This window comes from Saccopteryx bilineata, chromosome 9 (assembly GCF_036850765.1).
Source record: "Saccopteryx bilineata isolate mSacBil1 chromosome 9, mSacBil1_pri_phased_curated, whole genome shotgun sequence".
Taxonomy (NCBI): Eukaryota; Metazoa; Chordata; class Mammalia; order Chiroptera; family Emballonuridae; genus Saccopteryx; species Saccopteryx bilineata.
In genome coordinates this window covers 35,024,706-35,043,218 of record NC_089498.1, presented here as the reverse complement: position 1 = coordinate 35,043,218, position 18,513 = coordinate 35,024,706, and the positions used below count along the sequence as shown (strand labels likewise).

The 18,513-nt window shown below is 45.6% G+C and overlaps 1 protein-coding gene and 1 non-coding gene across 2 annotated transcripts; one reads left to right on the top strand and one right to left on the bottom strand.

Moving 5' to 3' along the window:
* Positions 1–623: 623 nt before the first annotated feature.
* On the top strand, positions 624–744 carry LOC136313833 (U6atac minor spliceosomal RNA). Its single transcript, XR_010727258.1, has one exon. It is a non-coding gene; the product is annotated as a U6atac minor spliceosomal RNA (small nuclear RNA).
* A 7,227-nt stretch (positions 745–7,971) lies between these two features.
* COX4I1 (cytochrome c oxidase subunit 4I1) lies at positions 7,972–18,473 on the bottom strand. The gene is made up of 5 exons (XM_066242513.1): positions 18,339–18,473; positions 16,473–16,546; positions 10,087–10,254; positions 9,109–9,240; positions 7,972–8,224 (listed from the first exon to the last, which is right to left on the bottom strand). Exons 2-5 carry the CDS (start codon positions 16,543–16,545, stop codon positions 8,088–8,090), a joined length of 510 nt encoding a protein of 169 aa, XP_066098610.1. The 5' UTR covers position 16,546; positions 18,339–18,473; the 3' UTR covers positions 7,972–8,087.
* Positions 18,474–18,513: the final 40 nt, after the last annotated feature.

The window sequence follows — 18,513 nt, the reverse complement described above, 5'->3', positions numbered from 1 at the left end:
ACTAAAATCAATAAATAAATTTAAAAAGATTTATAAACATAGTTGTAGTATGGAGTTTCCTCGAAAAATTAAGAATAAAGCTACATAAGACCCAGCAATCCCTCTACTGGGTATATATCCGAAAAATGTGAAAAAACTTATTCGTAAAGATATACTATATATACACCTATGTTCTTTGCTGCATCATTTGCAATAGCCGAGACACGGAAACAACCTCAGTGTCCTTCAACAAATGACTGAATAAAGCAGATGTGGTACATATATACAATGGAATACAATTCAGTCATAAGAATGATGAAACATAAACATTTGCAACAACATGGATGGATCTTGAGAGTGAAATAAGTCAGATGGAAAAGGACAAGAGCCACATGATTTCACTCATATGGAGGATAAAAAAGAGAGAGCAAAGAATGAACAAACTCATAGACATAGACAACAGTATGGTTGCCCGGCTGGGAAGGGGGGTACAGGGGGTAATAAATAGTGACAAAAGGAGACTAGACTTTGGGTAGTGAGCAAACAGTGCAATATGCAGATGACACATTATAGACTCGTACACCTGAAACCCACATGATGTATTAATCAATGTTACCCCAATACATTTAATTTTTTTAAGCATACTTTTATATGGAAGGAAAGTTAGCGCTCTCCTTGACAAAAATAGAAGAGGCCCTTGGGCTTCACAATGTGCAGACCATTAAGGCATTGCTACCTACTTCGTTGCTTCTTTCACTTCTACTTGTATCCCTAAAAGAACTGAAAATTGAAACTCAAATAGACATTTGTATAACCATGTTTATGGCAAGCAACATTATTCATAATAGCCAAAAGGTGGAAGCAACCCAAATGTCCATCAGTGGATGAATGAATACACAAAATAGGGTATATACATACAATGAAATAATATTCAGCCTTAAAAAAGAAGATTCTGACACTTGCTACAATATGAACAAACCTTAAAGTCATTATGCTGAGTAAAGTAAATCGTACCCAAAAGGTCACATATGGTATTATTACACTTATATGGGGTATGTGAGGTAATCAAATTCACAGACACAGGGAGTAGAACAGTAGCTAGGGGAAGAGGGAAATGGAAAGTTGTTGCTAAATCGGTAGAGTTTCAGTTTGGGATAATGAGGAAATTCTGGAGATGGATAGTGATGATGGTTGTACAACAGTGTGAATGTACTGAATCCCACTGAGCAGTATACTTAAAATGGCTAAAATTGTAAATTTTATGTCATGTATATTCTACAATTTAAAAAAACTGATATAAAAAAGCATATATACCTGACCAGGCAGTGGTGCAGTAGATAGATCATCAAACTAGGACACAGGTTTGTTTTTTGTTTGGTTTTTGTTTTTTGTATTTTTCTGAAGTTGGAAACAGGGAGGCAGTCAGACAGACTCCCGCATGCACCTGACCGGGATCCACCTGGCACACCCACCAGGGGGCAATGCTCTGCCCATCTGGGGCGTTGCTCTGTTGCAACCAGAGCCATTCTAGCACCTGAGGCAGAGGCCATAGAGCAGGGGTCCCCAAACTACGGCCCGCGGGCCGCATGCGGCCCCCTGAGGCCATTTATCCGGCCCCCACCGCACTTCCGGAAGGGGCACCTCTTTCATTGGTGGTCAGCAAGAGGAGCATAGTTCCCATTGAAATACTGGTCAGTTTGTTGATTTAAATTTACTTGTTCTTTATTTTAAATATTGTATTTGTTCCCATTTTGTTTTTTTACTTTAAAATAAGATATGTGCAGTGTGCATAGGGATTTGTTCATAGTTTTTTTTTATAGTCTGGCCCTCCAACGGTCTGAGGGACAGTGAACTGGCCCCCTGTGAAAAAAGTTTGGGGACCCCTGCCATAGAGCCATCCTCAGCGCCCGGGCCAACTTTGCTCCAATGGAGCCTTGGCTGCAGGAGGGGAAGAGAGAGACAGAGAGGAAGGAGAGGGGGAGGGGTGGAGAAGCAGATGGGCGCCTCTCCTGTGTGCCCTGGCCAGGAATCGAACCCGGGACTCCGGCACGCCAGGCCGATGCTCTACAACTGAGCCAACTGGCCAGGGCCGAGGACCCAGGTTTGAAACCTCAAGTTGCCAACTTGAGCACGGACTCATTCAGCTTGAGCATGGAGTCGCCAGCTTGAGTGTGAGATCATAGACATGACCCCATGGTCGCTGGCTTGAGCCCAAAGGTTGCTGGCTTGAGCAAGAGGTCACTTGCTCTGCTGTAGCCCCCCAATCAAGGGACATATGAGAAAGCAGTCAATGAACAACTAAGATGCCACAACAAAGAATTGATGTTTCTCATCTCTCTCCCTTCCTGTCTGTCTGTCCCTATCTGTCCCTCTCTCTGTTTCTCTGTCTCTGTCACAGAAAAAGAAAAGAAAGAAAGAAAGCATATACTTCCCTGGCCGTTTTGCTCAGTGGATAGAGCATCGGCCCATCATCCAAACATTCCAGTTTGATCCTCGGTCAGGGCATGCATCTGCTTTACTCTCCCTCCCTCACTCACCTTCTCTCCCTCTTCCCCTCTCTGGCAGCTGGTGGTAGACTGGTTCAAGGGTCAGACCTGGGTGCTGAGGACAGCTTGGTTGATTTGAGCATTTGCCCCAGGAGGGGGTTGCTGGGTGGACCCCAGTCAAGGTGTATGTGGAAGTCTATCTCCCTTCCTCTCACTTAAAAAATAAATAGATAGCCCTGGCCAGTTGGCTCAGCGGTAGAGCATCGGCCTGGCGTGCAGGGAACCCAGGTTCGATTCCCGGCCAGGGCACATAGGAGAAGCACCCATTTGCTTCTCCACCCCCCCCCCTCCTTCCTCTCTGTCTCTCTTCCCCTCCTGCAGCCAAGGCTCCATTGGAGCAAAGATGGCCCGGGCGCTGGGGATGGCTCCTTGGCCTCTGCCCCAGGCGCTAGAGTGGCTCTGGTCGCAGCAGAGCGATGCCCCGGAGGGGCAGAGCATCGCCCCCTGGTGGGCAGAGCATCGCCCCTGGTGGGCGTGCCGGGTGGATCCCAGTCGGGCGCTTGTGGGAGTCTGTCTGACTGTCTCTCCCCATTTCCAGCTTCAGAAAAATACAAAAAAAATAAAAATAAAAAAAATAGATAGATAGATAGATAGATAGATAGATAGATAGATAGATAAATTTTAAAAGTACATACTGCATCCTATAAGATAGAATCCCATCTATTTTTTTTTTATTTTTCAGTGAGTGGTGGAGAGGCAGAGACAGACCACCCCATGCTCCTCGACTGGGATCCACCCGGCTAGCTCACTAAGGGGCAATGCTCTTGCCCATCCGGGGTGTTGCTCCATTGCTCAGCAACCAAGCTCTTCTTAGCGCCTGAGGCAGAGGCCATGGAGCCATCCTCAGTGCCTGGGACCAACTTGCTCCAATTGTATGCCCTGACCAGGACTGAACCTGGGACATCCACAGGCCAGGCCAACACTCTATCACTGAGGCAATCAGCCAGGGCCAGAATCCCATCTCTTGAAAGCATTATTGCCCAACTGCCGACCACAGAGTTTTCAGAAGGGCCCTTCAATTAAGCCAGATGCTTCTAGGTGAAGGGATATGTAGTCAAACCAGTGAGGTCCATCAGTATAAACCCCCTGCCACATGAACAAGCCTGTATGGTACCATGCTGGGACTCAGCATTGATCTCAGCTGTTTGCAGATTAGGCACTTGACATCAGTGGCTGTCAGGTCAGCTTTTGGGAAAGGCAGTCCATATTGTGGGGCTCATGCATAACCTCCATCCCTGCCACCATGGCAGCTTCATCCATGGACCCACTGAACAACCAAGGTGGCATGGGGAGAGCCTGGCCAACCATCACAATTTCTGTTGACTGCTTTCATTCCTGAGTATTGCTCACATTTTTCTGTTTCTTTGCATGTCTCATAAACCAAAGATTTCAATATGTTGGATGGGTGATAATCCACTACAGTGAGTATCCTCATGGAAGCTCACATTCTCTTTCCTGAACTTGTAGAAGGAGGTGTGGTTCTTCAGTGTGGGCTCATCACAGAGCTCAGCCCAGGAGGGTCGATGTTAAGTCTAAATGTGCTCTGGGCCCTTTGGACCTTCGCAAGGGTCCCCCAGCCTTTGCCTGCTGTTGGATTGGCAACCCCTCCGGCTTCATCAGATGTTTGTGCTGTGCTTTCTTCCCACTGAAAACCGTGGCAGCCATGAGGTCTTAGTCCCAGCTCGGTCAGCTGACTCCTGCTTCCCTCTGCTTCCTCTCGCACTGACACACAGCTAGTGTACACGCTTGTGGCCATGACTGATTTGTCCCCATCCATTAGGAGTCATAGAAGGGTGGGTCATAGGAGTATCTTCTCACCTAATTTTCTAACTGATACTCTCAATAGGGGTTTTGGTTTTGCAATCTAGTTCATGGTTTTTGCTTTGTTTTGTTATGTTTCTTTTGAGAGACAGACAGAAAGACAGACACAGACAGACAGACAGACAGGAAGGGAGAGAGATGAGAAGCATCAACTCGTAGTTGCGGCACTTTAGTTGTTCATTGATTGCTTCTCATACATGCCTTGACCAGCAGGCTCCAAACACCCAGTGACCCCTTGCTCAAGTCAGCGACCTTTGGGCTAAAGCCAGTAACCATGGGATCACGTCAATGATCCCACACTCAAGCCAGCGACCTTGGGATTTTGAACCTGGGACCTCAGAGTCCCAAGTCGATGCTCTAACCACTCTGCCACCACCAGTCAGGTAACTCTAGTTCGTTTTTATTTGGGGGTTCACAAAAATTCACAAAGTGTGCCACCACAGCCTTCATATTCCCAGAATCCACCCCCCACCATATTGACCTTCATCTTTACTATTGTATTGTATTGTGATTCAGAGGGTTTGCCTGCATGGTTTCCAATTCCCTTGCTCACTCTTCCTTACATCTCATTCTTCCCTTCTGAGTTCAATTTTCTTCTTCCTGAACTGTATGTCCTTCAGCACTTCTCTTAGCAAAGTCCTGTTAATAACAAATGTTCTTAATCTTCATCTGTAAATATCTTTTTCCCTGTTCTTGGTTAATAGTTTAGCTGTTTATATCATTCTCTATGTTGTTCCATGGCCTCTGGCTTCTAGGGTTGCATTTCATGAGTCTGCTATTATCTGTCCCTTCATAAGCAATTCTTCAATTCTATAGGGCAAAGTTGCCAGCTGGTAACAAGGTAAGCACTGAGAGGAAAAATTAAGGTATAGGAAAAATGAAGAGTGCATTTTAACATCCCTGGGGTGGTCAGGGACTCCCGCTCTGAGGAATCCCTACTCAAGGCCCACTCCCAGGGTCACAAGGACCCTTTTGACCTCCAGGAAGCTAAGCCAGGGCTACTCCAATGGTCTTCTTGGTATTTCTCAAAGGCCTGCCCAAACTTTATGCCAGATTCCCCCTGAACACCCTGAGAGGGAGCAGTCTAGGGGCTAAATGAGCATGCACTGCCCCCCCCCAAAAGGGCTCCACCCACCCGCATTCCTGTGGCTTGTGAGGTCCCATGGTCAGGAATCTGCGCTTTCCACCCTTACCCAGTGGTGGGGTTCAGCCAGTTCGCACTGGTTCAGCAGAACCAATACCTAATTTTTTGTTGAGTTCAGCGAACCGGTTTTTAAAATGGCACTTGTCCTCAGGATTCCAAGGTGGGCTGGTGGAAATCACAAATTTACATTCCTTACTCTTTTTTAACATTCATCTGGCAACAGTGTTTTCTAAGTGCCTGTAGTAATGGTCATTCCATTCATAGGTGAAAAAGATTGCAAATGAGGGCACCATTCAAGCAGCAATATGAAAATATCTTAAATAATATTTTTATTGTTTTTTGTCAGGTATTATTTAATATTTTAATTAATATTTTAAAACTTTCTTATAATCTAGTTTTGTGTACCTCTATTATTGTACTTAAGTATTAAATGCATGAAATAATAAACTACCTTTAAGTATATCATTTTTTTATACTTAGGGCAGAGAACTGGATGTTAAATTATTAGAATCCCACCACTGCCCTCAGCCCACATCCTTCCACTCTCAGTACTGGCTCCAGAACAGGCCCCACGGAGGTCTCTGAATTCCTTGAACAAGCTCTGTGCTGCCTTAGGGACTTTGTTTGCATCCTTCCAGTTGGGAACTGTCTCCATCTGCCACACCATCACTTGAATTTTGGCATGAGTGGCTTCTTCTCATTCAAATCTCAGCTCACATGCATATTTCCTCAGTGAGGCCTCCCCTAACCAAGCTCAAATTGTTCCCACGCCCATCCCAACACCCTCCCACTTAGCCCCAAGGAGAACTATGAAATCTTCTCATTTTTATCCAGTTTTACTTGTCTTCCATGAGGCTGAGGGCCCCAAGGGCCATGTTCACCATTATATCCCCATGATATGTAGATAATCAATAAATGATCAAGTAGATTCCCTACTTAAGGATGGTGTATTGAATCTAGCTTGCTCCCAAATACCCACTAAAATGGCATTAAAGGGGTTTTTTTAAAGACCTAAATTCAAGGACAAGAAGAATGGAAAAGAATGACAGAAGTCACATTTTGGAATCTGAAACTGATGTACAAGTGGCAATCTTAAGTTCAAGAGCGCAGGTTCCTATGAGGTAAGAAGAGCCTGATTACCCCATGGAAAGTCCCATGCTCAGGGAGCCTCCATTTGGAGCTATTTCAAAGTTGAAGCAGTTTGGGGCTCAGAGAAACCTTCAAACACCATCTACACCACCTACCCACTTCCACTCAGGAAGAGCCCTCTGCCTCAAACCCGTTCCATTCCAACATGCAACCCAGATCAATATTCCCTTCTCTAGATGTGGTTCTGAGTGAGATGTAATGCTGGAGCGTCTAGCCCAGGGTAAGTATACCACCAATAGTCATTTAAGAGCCAGGGGATGGGTCAGAGGTGACCTTGGGCAGATCAGGCACTTCAGCCCCACAAAAGCCCACTCTGGGAAGGAGCTGAAAATGGCATCATTCAGTGGGAGGCCTGAGCTTTGTAGCCAAAGTCACCTCACAACCAGACTCCCATACTCCCAGACATTTGCTCTTCCTCATCAGGCAGGAAGAGCCTCCCAGAAAAGTCAGCTGGCCCTTTGGGAACATGGGACCAAGGGCATTTCTAAAGCAGCCAGAAGACACTGTAGTCACAGGCATTTCACCTTCTCTTAACTTTAAAGTGGTATAACTACCTAAGGCCCTCCTCCTGTGACACCCCCTTAATCAAGCTCTAGGGGCAAAGCTGCCTTCTAACCTAAAGCTGGGCTTCTGCAGGGCCACCTCCCACCTTGCCTCATTCCCACATCAATACTGCTGTGAGATGCCTTTGTACCAGAGCAGTTCCTTTGCAGCTCTCCATGTAACTTGTATTCCAGGATTTATTCTGCTTCTCCATACAGGGTCTCCAGGGACCAGCAAAGGGACCTGGGATTAGAACAGAGCAGGACAGGACAGTGGAATGTGAACCCTCCAGGAAGCTTGCCAAGGGCCAGGATAACACTCCTTAAATCACCACCTTACCTGGAATTGGCTTTGTTGTAGCTGTTTGGATAAGAGGCTGTGAGTAGGCAGGGAACTGAGCAAACAATAGCAAGCCAAGGGAAATGAATCTAACATAATCTTACATTGGGACCTCCTGCCCTTCCCAGGCCCATGGCCTACCCACTCCAACCAGCTTGACAATTACAAGGGTGAGGAGGGCCAGTCCCAGAAGAAAAGTGGCCACGGTGACTTCTGTCAATCTGGCTACTATAAAGGAATTTTATTCAAAATATCTCTTCATAAACCTAATTAAAACATCCTACATCAGAGGACTATATTTTTAGTTTTCAAATCATGTCCTCGTATACATTTTTTTTTTTGCCATTTCGTTTATACCCAAAATATATTTACTTCAGACACTTGGGAGAAACCTACTGTTACAAATAACACACTATCATTTAGTTATCATCAAGGAATTGACCACAAGGATTTCACATAAACTGCTCCTTTATTAGCATTGGGACTGCAACATTAACAGTTTCCAGTACATATGCTGAACTGCAAGGAAATGAAAGGTGAGGTTCAGATACGTGAATGGCGGGCTCTTACTTCTTCCACTCGTTCTTGTCGTAGTCCCACTTGGCAGCGAAGCCCTGGATCGGGCTGACCTTCATGTCGAGCATCCGCTTGGTCTGCTTGGCCACCCACTCCTCTTCAAAGGTGTGCGGGATGGGACCATACACTACAGTCCAAAACAACTTCATGAGGCAACACTGTCTCGACTGTTTCTGAGGCAATGCCCTATATGGGTTAGGTCTGTCACAACCCACAGGCAAGCAGGTCAGTGGCATCATCTGCCTCTCAACACCAATGCCCGTGCAAATGCACTGGTTTTGAATTCTGGGCACTGACAACTCGTGATAGTTTCAAATTATTCCTTTGTAAATTCACAATTAAATACTTAAGCTAAAATCAGAATGTCTTCTCTACAGGACATAGATAATAGCAAAGGTAGCAAAGAGCAAAAAAACCAAAGGTGTCTTGGGAGAAGACCAAAGAGATGGGCTGTCTCCCATGTCGACAGTCAAACCGTGAGTACAGGATCTACCTACTCAGACTGGGAAAGCACCCACTCTGCCGGAACAGAAAGAACCCAGGAGAAGCAGCACTGGAATGAGCAGGCAACTCCAACACTATGCAGACACTGCTAGGTCTTAAGACCCGGAATTGTAGTTATTGAGATGCAATCTCTAAACAGCCCTTCAATGAGTAACATTTTGTTCTCTGACTGAACCTTCACTATAGCATCCTCTGATAACTAACTGGTAAGAGGTAAGAATCTACAGAAAATGGGGTGTGCTGTACAAGCTAGGTGAGTAATTCACTACCAAACAGGAATGGCCTGCCATGAAAGACTCTGGCTTATACAACTTCAGTTCACACAAGTCAGTTTCACAAACCTGATCACACAAAGTCTCTCCATCTTGTGTGAAGGCCTCCCCACCCCCAGCCCAATCGTGGGCACTGAGCGACTAAGCTGAGCTGGCTACCTCCAGGTCTTGTGCTGCTGGGGCTTTTCACCTGAACCACTGCAGGCACACAGTCCCTTCTCCCCTCTCTACTCACCATAGTGCTTCTCCCAGATGAGAATGAGAGCAGTGAAACCGATGAAGAACATGGCAGTGCCCACAATTGTCTTCCACTCATTCGTGCTCCTGTTCATTTCAGCAAAGCTCTCGTTGAACTTAATGCGATACACTAGGAGCAGAAAGAATAGCCATTCGCAGGCTGAGGAGCTACAGGGGCCAACCACTCCCTCGTCCACAGTGCTCCACCATTTCTCCCCGCAACACAGCAAGGGATCAACATGAAGCTGAGGAACCCAACAGAGGCCCAAGGCTGTAATACGCTCAGGCAAGTGCACCCACAAGCTCTCACACATGCACATAACGGGTGAAGGAGGAAGAAAATGCATGGAGTCCGCTCTGGGTTAAAAAAAAAATTTAAGAAATTTTAAAAACTGAGGCCCTGACCAGATGGCTTATTGGATAGAGTATCCTTCCAGCGTTCTGAGGTCACAGGCTGGATCCCCAGTCAGGGCATTATGAGAAGCAATCAACGAGTGCACAACTAAATGGAACAAGTTGAGGCTTCACTCTCTTTCTCTCTCCCTTCCTCCTTCTCTCTCTCTCTCAAATCAATGGAAAAAAAAAACAAAACTAAAATTCTTCTAAAAATTACAATATAAGGGTCAACTTAATTGCACTGTTTTCATTCCCCTTTCCTACCTGTTTTGCTGACCTTCCATTAATAATTTACAGTAAAGCTAGTCCCACCCAGCAGAGGCACTGAGACGGTGCTCCACACACTACGCACTCAGCTGCTCTGCACCCACGCTCATGCTTCTCCCTAGGGGCCAGAGCCCGTATGCACAAGGAGCCTGGGCAGAGGTCCAGCCAGCAGAGCAGACACTGGGCCCGGAGCAGCCCCCCAGAAACACATCACACCGAGCCCCGGGTGCATGCTGGTCTCTGGGCAGCAACCCAGTGCTTAAAGGAAGAATTCTCTCACACGTGTGCCTTACTTCCCCCCTTCAATACCCACATTCAACTTTCTCATCAACTGACAGACTGCTCCAGGGGTTCTTCTCCTTCTCTTTCAAGGCTTTCTGGCTGGCAGAAAGGTTCTTGACATGGGCCACATCAGGCAAGGGATAGTCACGTCGATCAACATAACTTGGGAGAGCATAATCTTCACTCTTCACAACACTCCCTAAAAAACAAAATGAGTATAAATATTTGACAATTCACACAGGTTCAGAGTTAGAAACACGTGGTACTTCTAAAATCTGGAATAAGCACATGTACACATACCCTGAAAACCTGTCACCCCAGTGGGCTGTAGCCACTGTTTCAAACGGCTGAAGGACTACCATATGGACCAGGGCGCAGGCTTGTCCTGCATGATCCACATCGCAGAATGAGGATGGTAAGTAGCAATTTACAGTAGTTCTCATCACAGCAGAACAGAAACCTACCAGGAGCAACTGCTCACAGAGGCAGCACTTCTTACAACTAACAGTATTCACAGAGATCAGACAAGGTTTGCAGGGTTCCCTGCCCTGGACAGGGACTGAACTAAATGAAGGCCATTCTGCAAGTGACTCAAACTAATGAGAAAAAACAAAAACAATAAAAAACTCATAAAGCCCTGGCCGGTTGGCTCAGCGGTAGAGCGTCGGCCTAGCGTGTGGAGGACCCGGGTTCGATTCCCGGCCAGGGCACACAGGAGAAGCGCCCATTTGCTTCTCCACCCCTCCGCCGCGCTTTCCTCTCTGTCTCTCTCTTCCCCTCCCGCAGCCAAGGCTCGATTGGAGCAAAAATGGCCCGGGCGCTGGGGATGGCTCTGTGGCCTCTGCCTCAGGCGCTAGAGTGGCTCTGGTCGCAACATGGCGACGCCCAGGATGGGCAGAACATCGCCCCCTGGTGGGCAGAGCGTCACCCCCTGGTGGGCGTGCCGGGTGGATCCCGGTCGGGAGCATGCGGGAGTCTGTCAGACTGTCTCTCCCTGTTTCCAGCTTCAGAAAAATGAAAAAAAAAAAAAAAAAAAACTCATAAAAAAAAAAATTAAGTGCTCAAAGTTGAGCAACAAAGGCATATGAAAATATGGTTACTAAAGCATTGTTTATATTAAAAAAAATCCTGTGTCCAATAGTTGATGGAGTTAGCTAACTCCTTAGAAGAATGTATCATGGAGCCACTCACTCATCTGTTCTACATGTTTACTGAACACGTACTATGTGCTAAGTACGGTTCTAGACAGCTGAAATCATCAGTGAACAAAGCAAAGATTCCTACTTACTGATGACTACATGCTAAAAGTGGAAAGCAAATAAGTGTAACAAACATATAAATTACAGAGCATATTAGGAAATGAGTATTCTGAAAAAGAAAAAACAGAGAAAGGGAATCAGGGGGGGATATATGTATGGCAGCAAACAACTTAAAGAGTAGAAAGAAGATTCATGTGTTCAAAATGGAAAATCAATTGTGTACTCACCAAGTGTAGAATATTAGGGTTGTTTTGTTTTTCTTTTTAAAAATGTAAATCATGCCTGACCAGGCAGTGGTGCAGTAGATAGAGCATCAGCCTGGGATGCTGAGGACCCAGGTTCAACACCCTGAGGCTTGAGCACAGCTCATTCAACTTGAGTGCAGGCTCATCAGCTTAAGTTCAGGATTGCCACCTTGAGCGTGGGATCATAGACATAACCCCATGGTCGCTGGCTTGAGCCCAAAGGTCGCTGGCTTGAGCCCAAGGTTGCTGGCTCAGCTGAAAGCAATCAATGAACAACTGAAGTGCCACAACCATGAGTTGATGCTTCTCGTCTCTCTCCCTTGCTGTCTGTCCCTGTCTGTCTCTCTCACTGAAATAAATAAATGTACATATGTATGTACATACGTAAATCATGTATACACACTCACATGTATATGTCACTAAAGACAAAAAACTGCCAGAATAAACTCAATTTGTTATCAGGGAAGAGGAAAGAATGAAATAGGGATTTCTGTTCAAATAAGTAGAAATTTTAGTTCCTTAAAATGAGCATGGACCCATGTATTACCCAAGTAAAGAAAAAGGTTCAGACAGCAGAAAAGAAAGGGATATTTCAATTTTTATTTAGGGTTTTCCCACTGCTTAAATCTGGTTTTTCAATTGTACCCAATATCTGCAAGAAAAGTTCATGTTCCAAATTGGTCTAGAGGTATGAAGTCTTGCAAAAATGCTTTTCTTCCATTAGCTTAGTTCCAATGGTTAAAAACTCCCAAATCATGTTAAAAATAGTAAAGTAAAACATTCAAACTAAAGCAAAGTAGTATAATTTCTCTGGATAATTATCTTTCCCATGCAAATAACTACCACTTATATATTTATACTCAAACTTAACTCAAAAAATTCTGGTATAAAAATGGCTAGAATTACTTTCCAATTTTATGACTAAAATGAGGAATGAACTAAAAATAATGGTTGTACATTAGCACTCAGCTTACATGTGAATTATTAAAAATACGCCTAGTGATGTCATAGCCTGTGTAATGTAGAGCAACATGTTACATAACAATTACTCACTATAGCACAAATACATGTACAGTACATGTAATATTTGATAAGTGACTGTTACTCGTTGATCTATTTACTATACTATACTTTTTATCAATAGAGTATACTCTTCCAACTTATAGAAGTTTTCTGTAAAAAAGTATGCCATGTTATACTGGCAGAAGCCTCATACATCTCATGTTCACTGCTCTCTTAATCACATCATTTTCTTTTGTGCTTGACTTAATCTCGTTGTTTTGTGCAGTGACATGCTGCACAGGCTTGTCAGGAGCAATAGGCTATACCACGTAGCCTCAGTGTGTAGCAGGCTACACCATCTAGGTTTGTGAAACTGCCTAATGATACTTTTGCCAGAATGTATCCCAGTCCTTAAACAGGCATGACTGTAAATGCTCATAACCCTGGAGCACTCTTAAGCATAAGGCTGCATTTTCTAAAACAAGGATGGCTAGTCAGTGCTCTCAGAGCTGCTAGAGGTTCTTCAGCACTCGGGGCCTGGTCCCCCAGCAAATGGAGAGGGGTGGAGAACAAAGGTTAACGTGCCAAACATTCCTTTTAAAAAACAGAGAAAAAGTGAAAATTTTACATTCTAGTGAATATTTTGACATTTCTATTCTCAGCCTGGATAGACTGTTTGTTGGCTGAGCCTCTGCTGAAAAAAAATCTGGTGAACCTGTGCTCCCCTCGCAATCATATGTGTCAATGAACAAACACTCAAACGGACAACGGTGGCTACCAACAGCACACTATATTGTTACTACTTTATGTGAACAATCAGTTCATGTATGCATGTACACTGCTCACAAAAATTAGGGGCTATGTTATCACTTCATATTCATTTTGAAATATTCCCTAATTTTTGTGAGCAGTGTATTACTTATACATTTAGAGTTAAAAATTAAAGGATAAGACTTATCTAATAGACTGTAGTTTTCTCTATCTGCCTACTGTGTGCTAGAAATGCAGCAATGAATAAGACAGGCAAGGTCCCTAGACTCAAAAACCTTGCACTCAAGAGGCAGAGACAGCCTGACCAGGTGGTGGTGCAGTGGATAGATCATCGGACTGCGATGCGGAGGACGCAGGTTTGAGACCCCGAGGTCGCCAGCTTGAGTGCCAGCTCATCTGGTTTGAGCAAAGCTCACCAGCTTAGACTCAAGGTCACAGGCTCGAGCAAGGGGTTACTCGGTCTGCTATAGCCCCACAGTCAAGGCACATATGACAAAGAATCAATGAACAACTAAGGTGTCGCAATGAAAAACTAATGATTGATGCTTCTCATCTCTCTCCATTCCTGTCTATCTGTCCCTATCTATCCCTCTCTCTCTCTCTCTCTCCGTCTCTGTAAAAAAAAAAAAAAAGCAGAGACAGACAACATTCAAACACATACACAAGCCCACAGTCTATCAGTGCTCTAAGGAAAAACAAAGCAAGGTGATGTAGGATGGAACAGGTGGTCAGGAAAGGCTATTCTGAAAATAACATTTGCATCCAGGGAGATGATTACAGAGGCACCATCCACAACTCAGAAGCTGAGAAAGGAGGGACCAGCCTGATGTATATGAGGAACAAAATACTGCCCCACTGGAGGCTGGGACCTTGAGCAAATAGGGAAAGCTGCTTGGGCTGTTTGGCTGAATATAATGTGTTAAGATCAGAAAGACCAGATTCAGATCTTTAGGCAACAGAAGGCACTGCAGGGTTTCAAGAAGGGACTGATTTCATCTTATTTCCTCATCAAAAACAATACATAAGAGTAAGTCATGGTCAATACCACTATAAAGAGATAGAAATTGGCTTCTTACAAAAGAGCAGAATGACCAAAGGAACATGAGGAAATTTTGGGAGTGATGGAGATGTCTGTCCTGACTGGAATTATACCTCAAACAAATGAAACAAACAAAAAACTATCAGCAAATCAAAATGGAAACAAAATGTGATTTTTGTCCTAAGTGACTTTCTAAGTTTTTTTGTTTTGTTTTTGTATTTTTCTGAAGTTGGAAACGGGGAGGCAGTCAGACAGACTCCCGCATGCGCCCGACCGACCAGGATCCACCCGGCATGCCCACAGGGGGTGGTGCTCTGCTCATCCGGGGCATCACTCTGTTGCAACCAGAGCCACTCTAGCACCTGAGGCAGAGGCCACAGAGCCATCCTCAGCGCCCGGGCCATCTTTGCTCCAATGGAGCCTCGGCTGCGGGAGGGGAAGAGAGAGACAGAGAGGAAGAAGGGGGGGAGGGGTGGAGAAGCAGATGGGCGCTTCTCCTGTGTGCCCTGGCCAGGAATTGAGCCCGGGACTCCTGCATGCCAGGCCGACACTCTACCACTGAGCCAACCGGCCAGGACCACTTTCTAAGTTTTTAATGAAGATGTTCTTTTGTACATATGAAACAATGAAATGAATTTTACTATTTTACTAGTTTAAATAACAGACATTTCAACAATACTCTTACTAAAATGATGTTTTAGAGTCTGTATCCACAGTGCTATCCTGGGCAATAAGGAATACAGAGAAATTTAAAACAACAGTATCAGCAATTAAAGAACACAATTTCAAGAAAAAACTCACACATAAAGCAGTTCATTTAATGGACGTACTGGTTATTAAGCCCCTGGATCCATAATCCTTGCTCTCTAAGACCATCTACCACTCAAGCCTTGCATTTGACCTCTCAGCAACACACCTTGCCATGCTGATTCACATTTTGTCCTTTTGCTTACTTTCCCTCTGCCTGGAATGTCATTTTCCTCTTGAATGTGAGCTTAAACCTCCCTTTAGCAAAGGAAAGCCTCTCCTCCAGAAGTCTCCCCTGCACCCCAAGCCAGACTAAATGCTTTTCCTCCAGGGCTGTTACTGAAACACCACCTTCATGTATCTGTCCCTCTCCAGATTGCAAACATTCTTGTAGAAAGATTCCATATTTCATTTTATTTTTATTCTCAGTGCCTAACAGTATCTGGTACAAAGACCATGATTGATAAGTACAAAACTAAACTTGCTATATGCCAAGCACTGAACTAAATTCTTCACATATATTTCAGGCAAGAAAACAAATTCCTAACCATAAGTACCTAATCCAAACTACAATGAGATTAAACCCAGCTCAGGTTAGGAAACCTAAACTCTTCTCATTGCCCCAATAATGTAAATAGTATTATAGGTAAATGATTGGAAGTTTCTTGGAAGGGGAGGAGATAATTGAAATGAGGTATAATGTAGAAGAACTCTGGAAAGGGTTGTGGAACTTTAACTTGGAAAAAATGGGAGGAAGGAAAAGGGAGAAAAATATCAGTATAAGCCAAGATCCAGGACTAACATTCATTAATTCATAATCTTCAATCTAGAGCAGTGGTAGTCAACCTGGTCCCTACTGCCCACTAGAGGGTGTTCCAGCTTTCATGGTGGGCGGTAGCGGAGCAACCCAAGTAAAAATAAAAAGATATATTTAACTATAGTAAGTTGTTTTATAAAGATTTATTCTGCCAAATTCAGTGAAAATCTGACATAAAGCCCTTGGTAAGTAATTATTATATGCTTTAACTTGCTGTAACTCTGCTTTATAAATTTTATAAAGTAAAGTTACTTCCCTACTTTATAAATCACCACTACTGTGGAACCAGTGGGCGGTTAGAAAATTTTACTACTAACAGAGATACAAAAGTGGGCGGTAGGTATAAAAAGGTTGACGATCCCTCATCTAGAGCTATGTATCTCCTGTTAAAATATTTACCTCTCTCAAGTCCCTCAACAGCAGGATCAGATCTTAGCCATCTGTGTCTGAAACTCCGGCACAGGGTCTTACATATGATGGTGAGAGCAAAATAAAATTAGCTCAGCCTATTTAAAAATATAAAAAAGTTTAACTTACCATGTGCTCGTACACACGCTGAGGTGGAAATTGCTCTCTTGCCAATTAGGCTAAATACTCTGGTAGTCAACATTCTGAAAAACAAAAAGGTACACCTTCTGTATGAATGCGGGAAAACATCCATTAGGAATGATTTTTTTTTTTTTTTGCCCCAGTGCATTTTCAAAGTCAGTGCAATTCTTTTGTTTTCTTCTCCCCAACATACGATCTGTTCATTGATTCTGAATTCACAAAGCAACCTAAGGTAAGGATTTTCTTAGTAGTCAGCACCTCTTTATGGAATTTTATTATAAACCCAGTACTATAATAAACACATCCTTCAGGCAGTAGAAAATTGGTTTGCTTAAAAACCAAGAAGGCGGACCTGGCAGGTTGGCTCAGTGGTAGAGCGTCGGCCTGGCGTGCAGAGGTCCCGGGGTTCGATTCCCGGCCAGGGCACAAAGGAGAAGCACCCATCTGCTTCTCCACCCCTCCCCCTCTCCTTCCTCTCTGTCTCTCTCTTCCCTTCCCGCAGCCAAGGCTCCATTGGAGCAAAGATGGCCCGGGCGCTGGGGATGGCTTTGTGGCCTCTGCCTCAGGCGCTAGACTGGCTCTGGATGCAACAGAGCGACCCCGGATGGGCAAAGCATCCCCCCCTGGTGGGCATGCGGGGTGGATCCCAGTCGGGCGCATGCGGGAGTCTGACTGCCTTCCAGTTTCCAGCTTCAGAAAAATGCAAAAAAAAAAAAAAAAGAAAAATTTTACTGAGACTGAAAAAGAAACAGTAAAGCACTGTGGTGCCATGATTGGCTCTAAATTGTGGCATGTGCTACATTCCACTAAGTCAGGGGTCCCCAAACTTTTTACACAGGGGGCCAGTTCACTGTCCCTCAGACCGTTGGAGGGCCAGACTATAAAAAAACTATGAACAAATCCCTATGCACACTACACATATCTTAAAGTAAAAAAACAAAATGGAAACAAATACAATATTTAAAATAGAGAACAAGTAAATTTAAATCAACAAACTGACCAGTATTTCAATGGGAACTATGCTCCTCTCACCGACCACCAATGAAAGAGGTGCCCCTTCCGGGTGTGCGGCGGGGGCCGGATAAATGGCCTCAGGGGGCCGCATACGGTAGTTTGGGGACCCCTGCACTAAGTATTTAGAGAAGGGAAATAAGGGAGAAAGGCTGCAAATTCAGCCCTGGTCCAAATCCAATCCCTGCCGACCACGGTGACCTGGGTGACCCACGTCTCACCCGGACCCTTCCTGATTCAGGCCCATCTCTCCTACGTACCCCTCCTTAAAAGAGGACCTTTCTGGGGGCAGTTGGCGACTAATAGGGTCCCCAACACATTCAGAGAGTACCCCAACAGGGGCAGAATAAACAGAAGCATGACGTCAGAGCTGAACTCGCTCCAGTCTCGTTTCCATCCTGGCCCACGAGTGGGTGGACTCTGGGCACCTTCCAGGCGGGAAAGCGGGTCGCCTCTACCCGAGCCCCGTTACACCCGAGAAGGTCGCGCAAACATCGTTTGACGGCTCAGTGCAGAGGCTGCAACGCAGGCCCCGTGGCCGCTCCTGAAAGGCCAGCAAGACGACTTGCCCCGTGGGCCCGGCTAGCGGACACTCCAAGGTCAGAGCCCGAAGCCAGCCCGCGGTCAGGGCAGGAGGAGCCAGGCAGGATGCTTCTGGGCCGTACATAGGCCGCGACCCCCCAGGCCTTGAGTTCGGAGCCCCCACGGTCCGGCCTCAATGTCAACGGCTCCGAGCACCAAATGCCGCTTCCTGCTAGAGCCGGGCCGCCGGGCTGCGGGCAATCAGCCGGATGGCTTCCGGCCCCCGACCCGGGAACGCGGGCCGGACGCCGCTCGCCTCACCTGCCACCGCCCAGCCGCTGCCCGCCGTGCCCGCCGCGACCTCCCTCTACCCCCCGGCTGCCTGCGACCGGAAGAGAACGAAGCCGCGCCGCGGAGCACCACGGGATCGAAGAGGACTCCACCTCGCGCCCGGCCGCGCCGGAGGTCACCGGAGAGGAAGGAGAGAGCGCCACGA

Bases quoted from the DNA above. Each gene is read 5' to 3' on its own strand.
- COX4I1 (XM_066242513.1), bottom strand. From the start codon at position 16,545: ATGTTGACTACCAGAGTATTTAGCCTAATTGGCAAGAGAGCAATTTCC. The intron at 9,241-10,086 runs GTGGGTATTGAA...TTCTGCTCCTAG, and splicing joins AGTTGATGAGAAAGTTGAAT to TGTATCGCATTAAGTTCAAC. The intron at 8,225-9,108 runs GTGAGTAGAGAG...TTTGGACTGTAG, and splicing joins CATCTGGGAGAAGCACTATG to TGTATGGTCCCATCCCGCAC.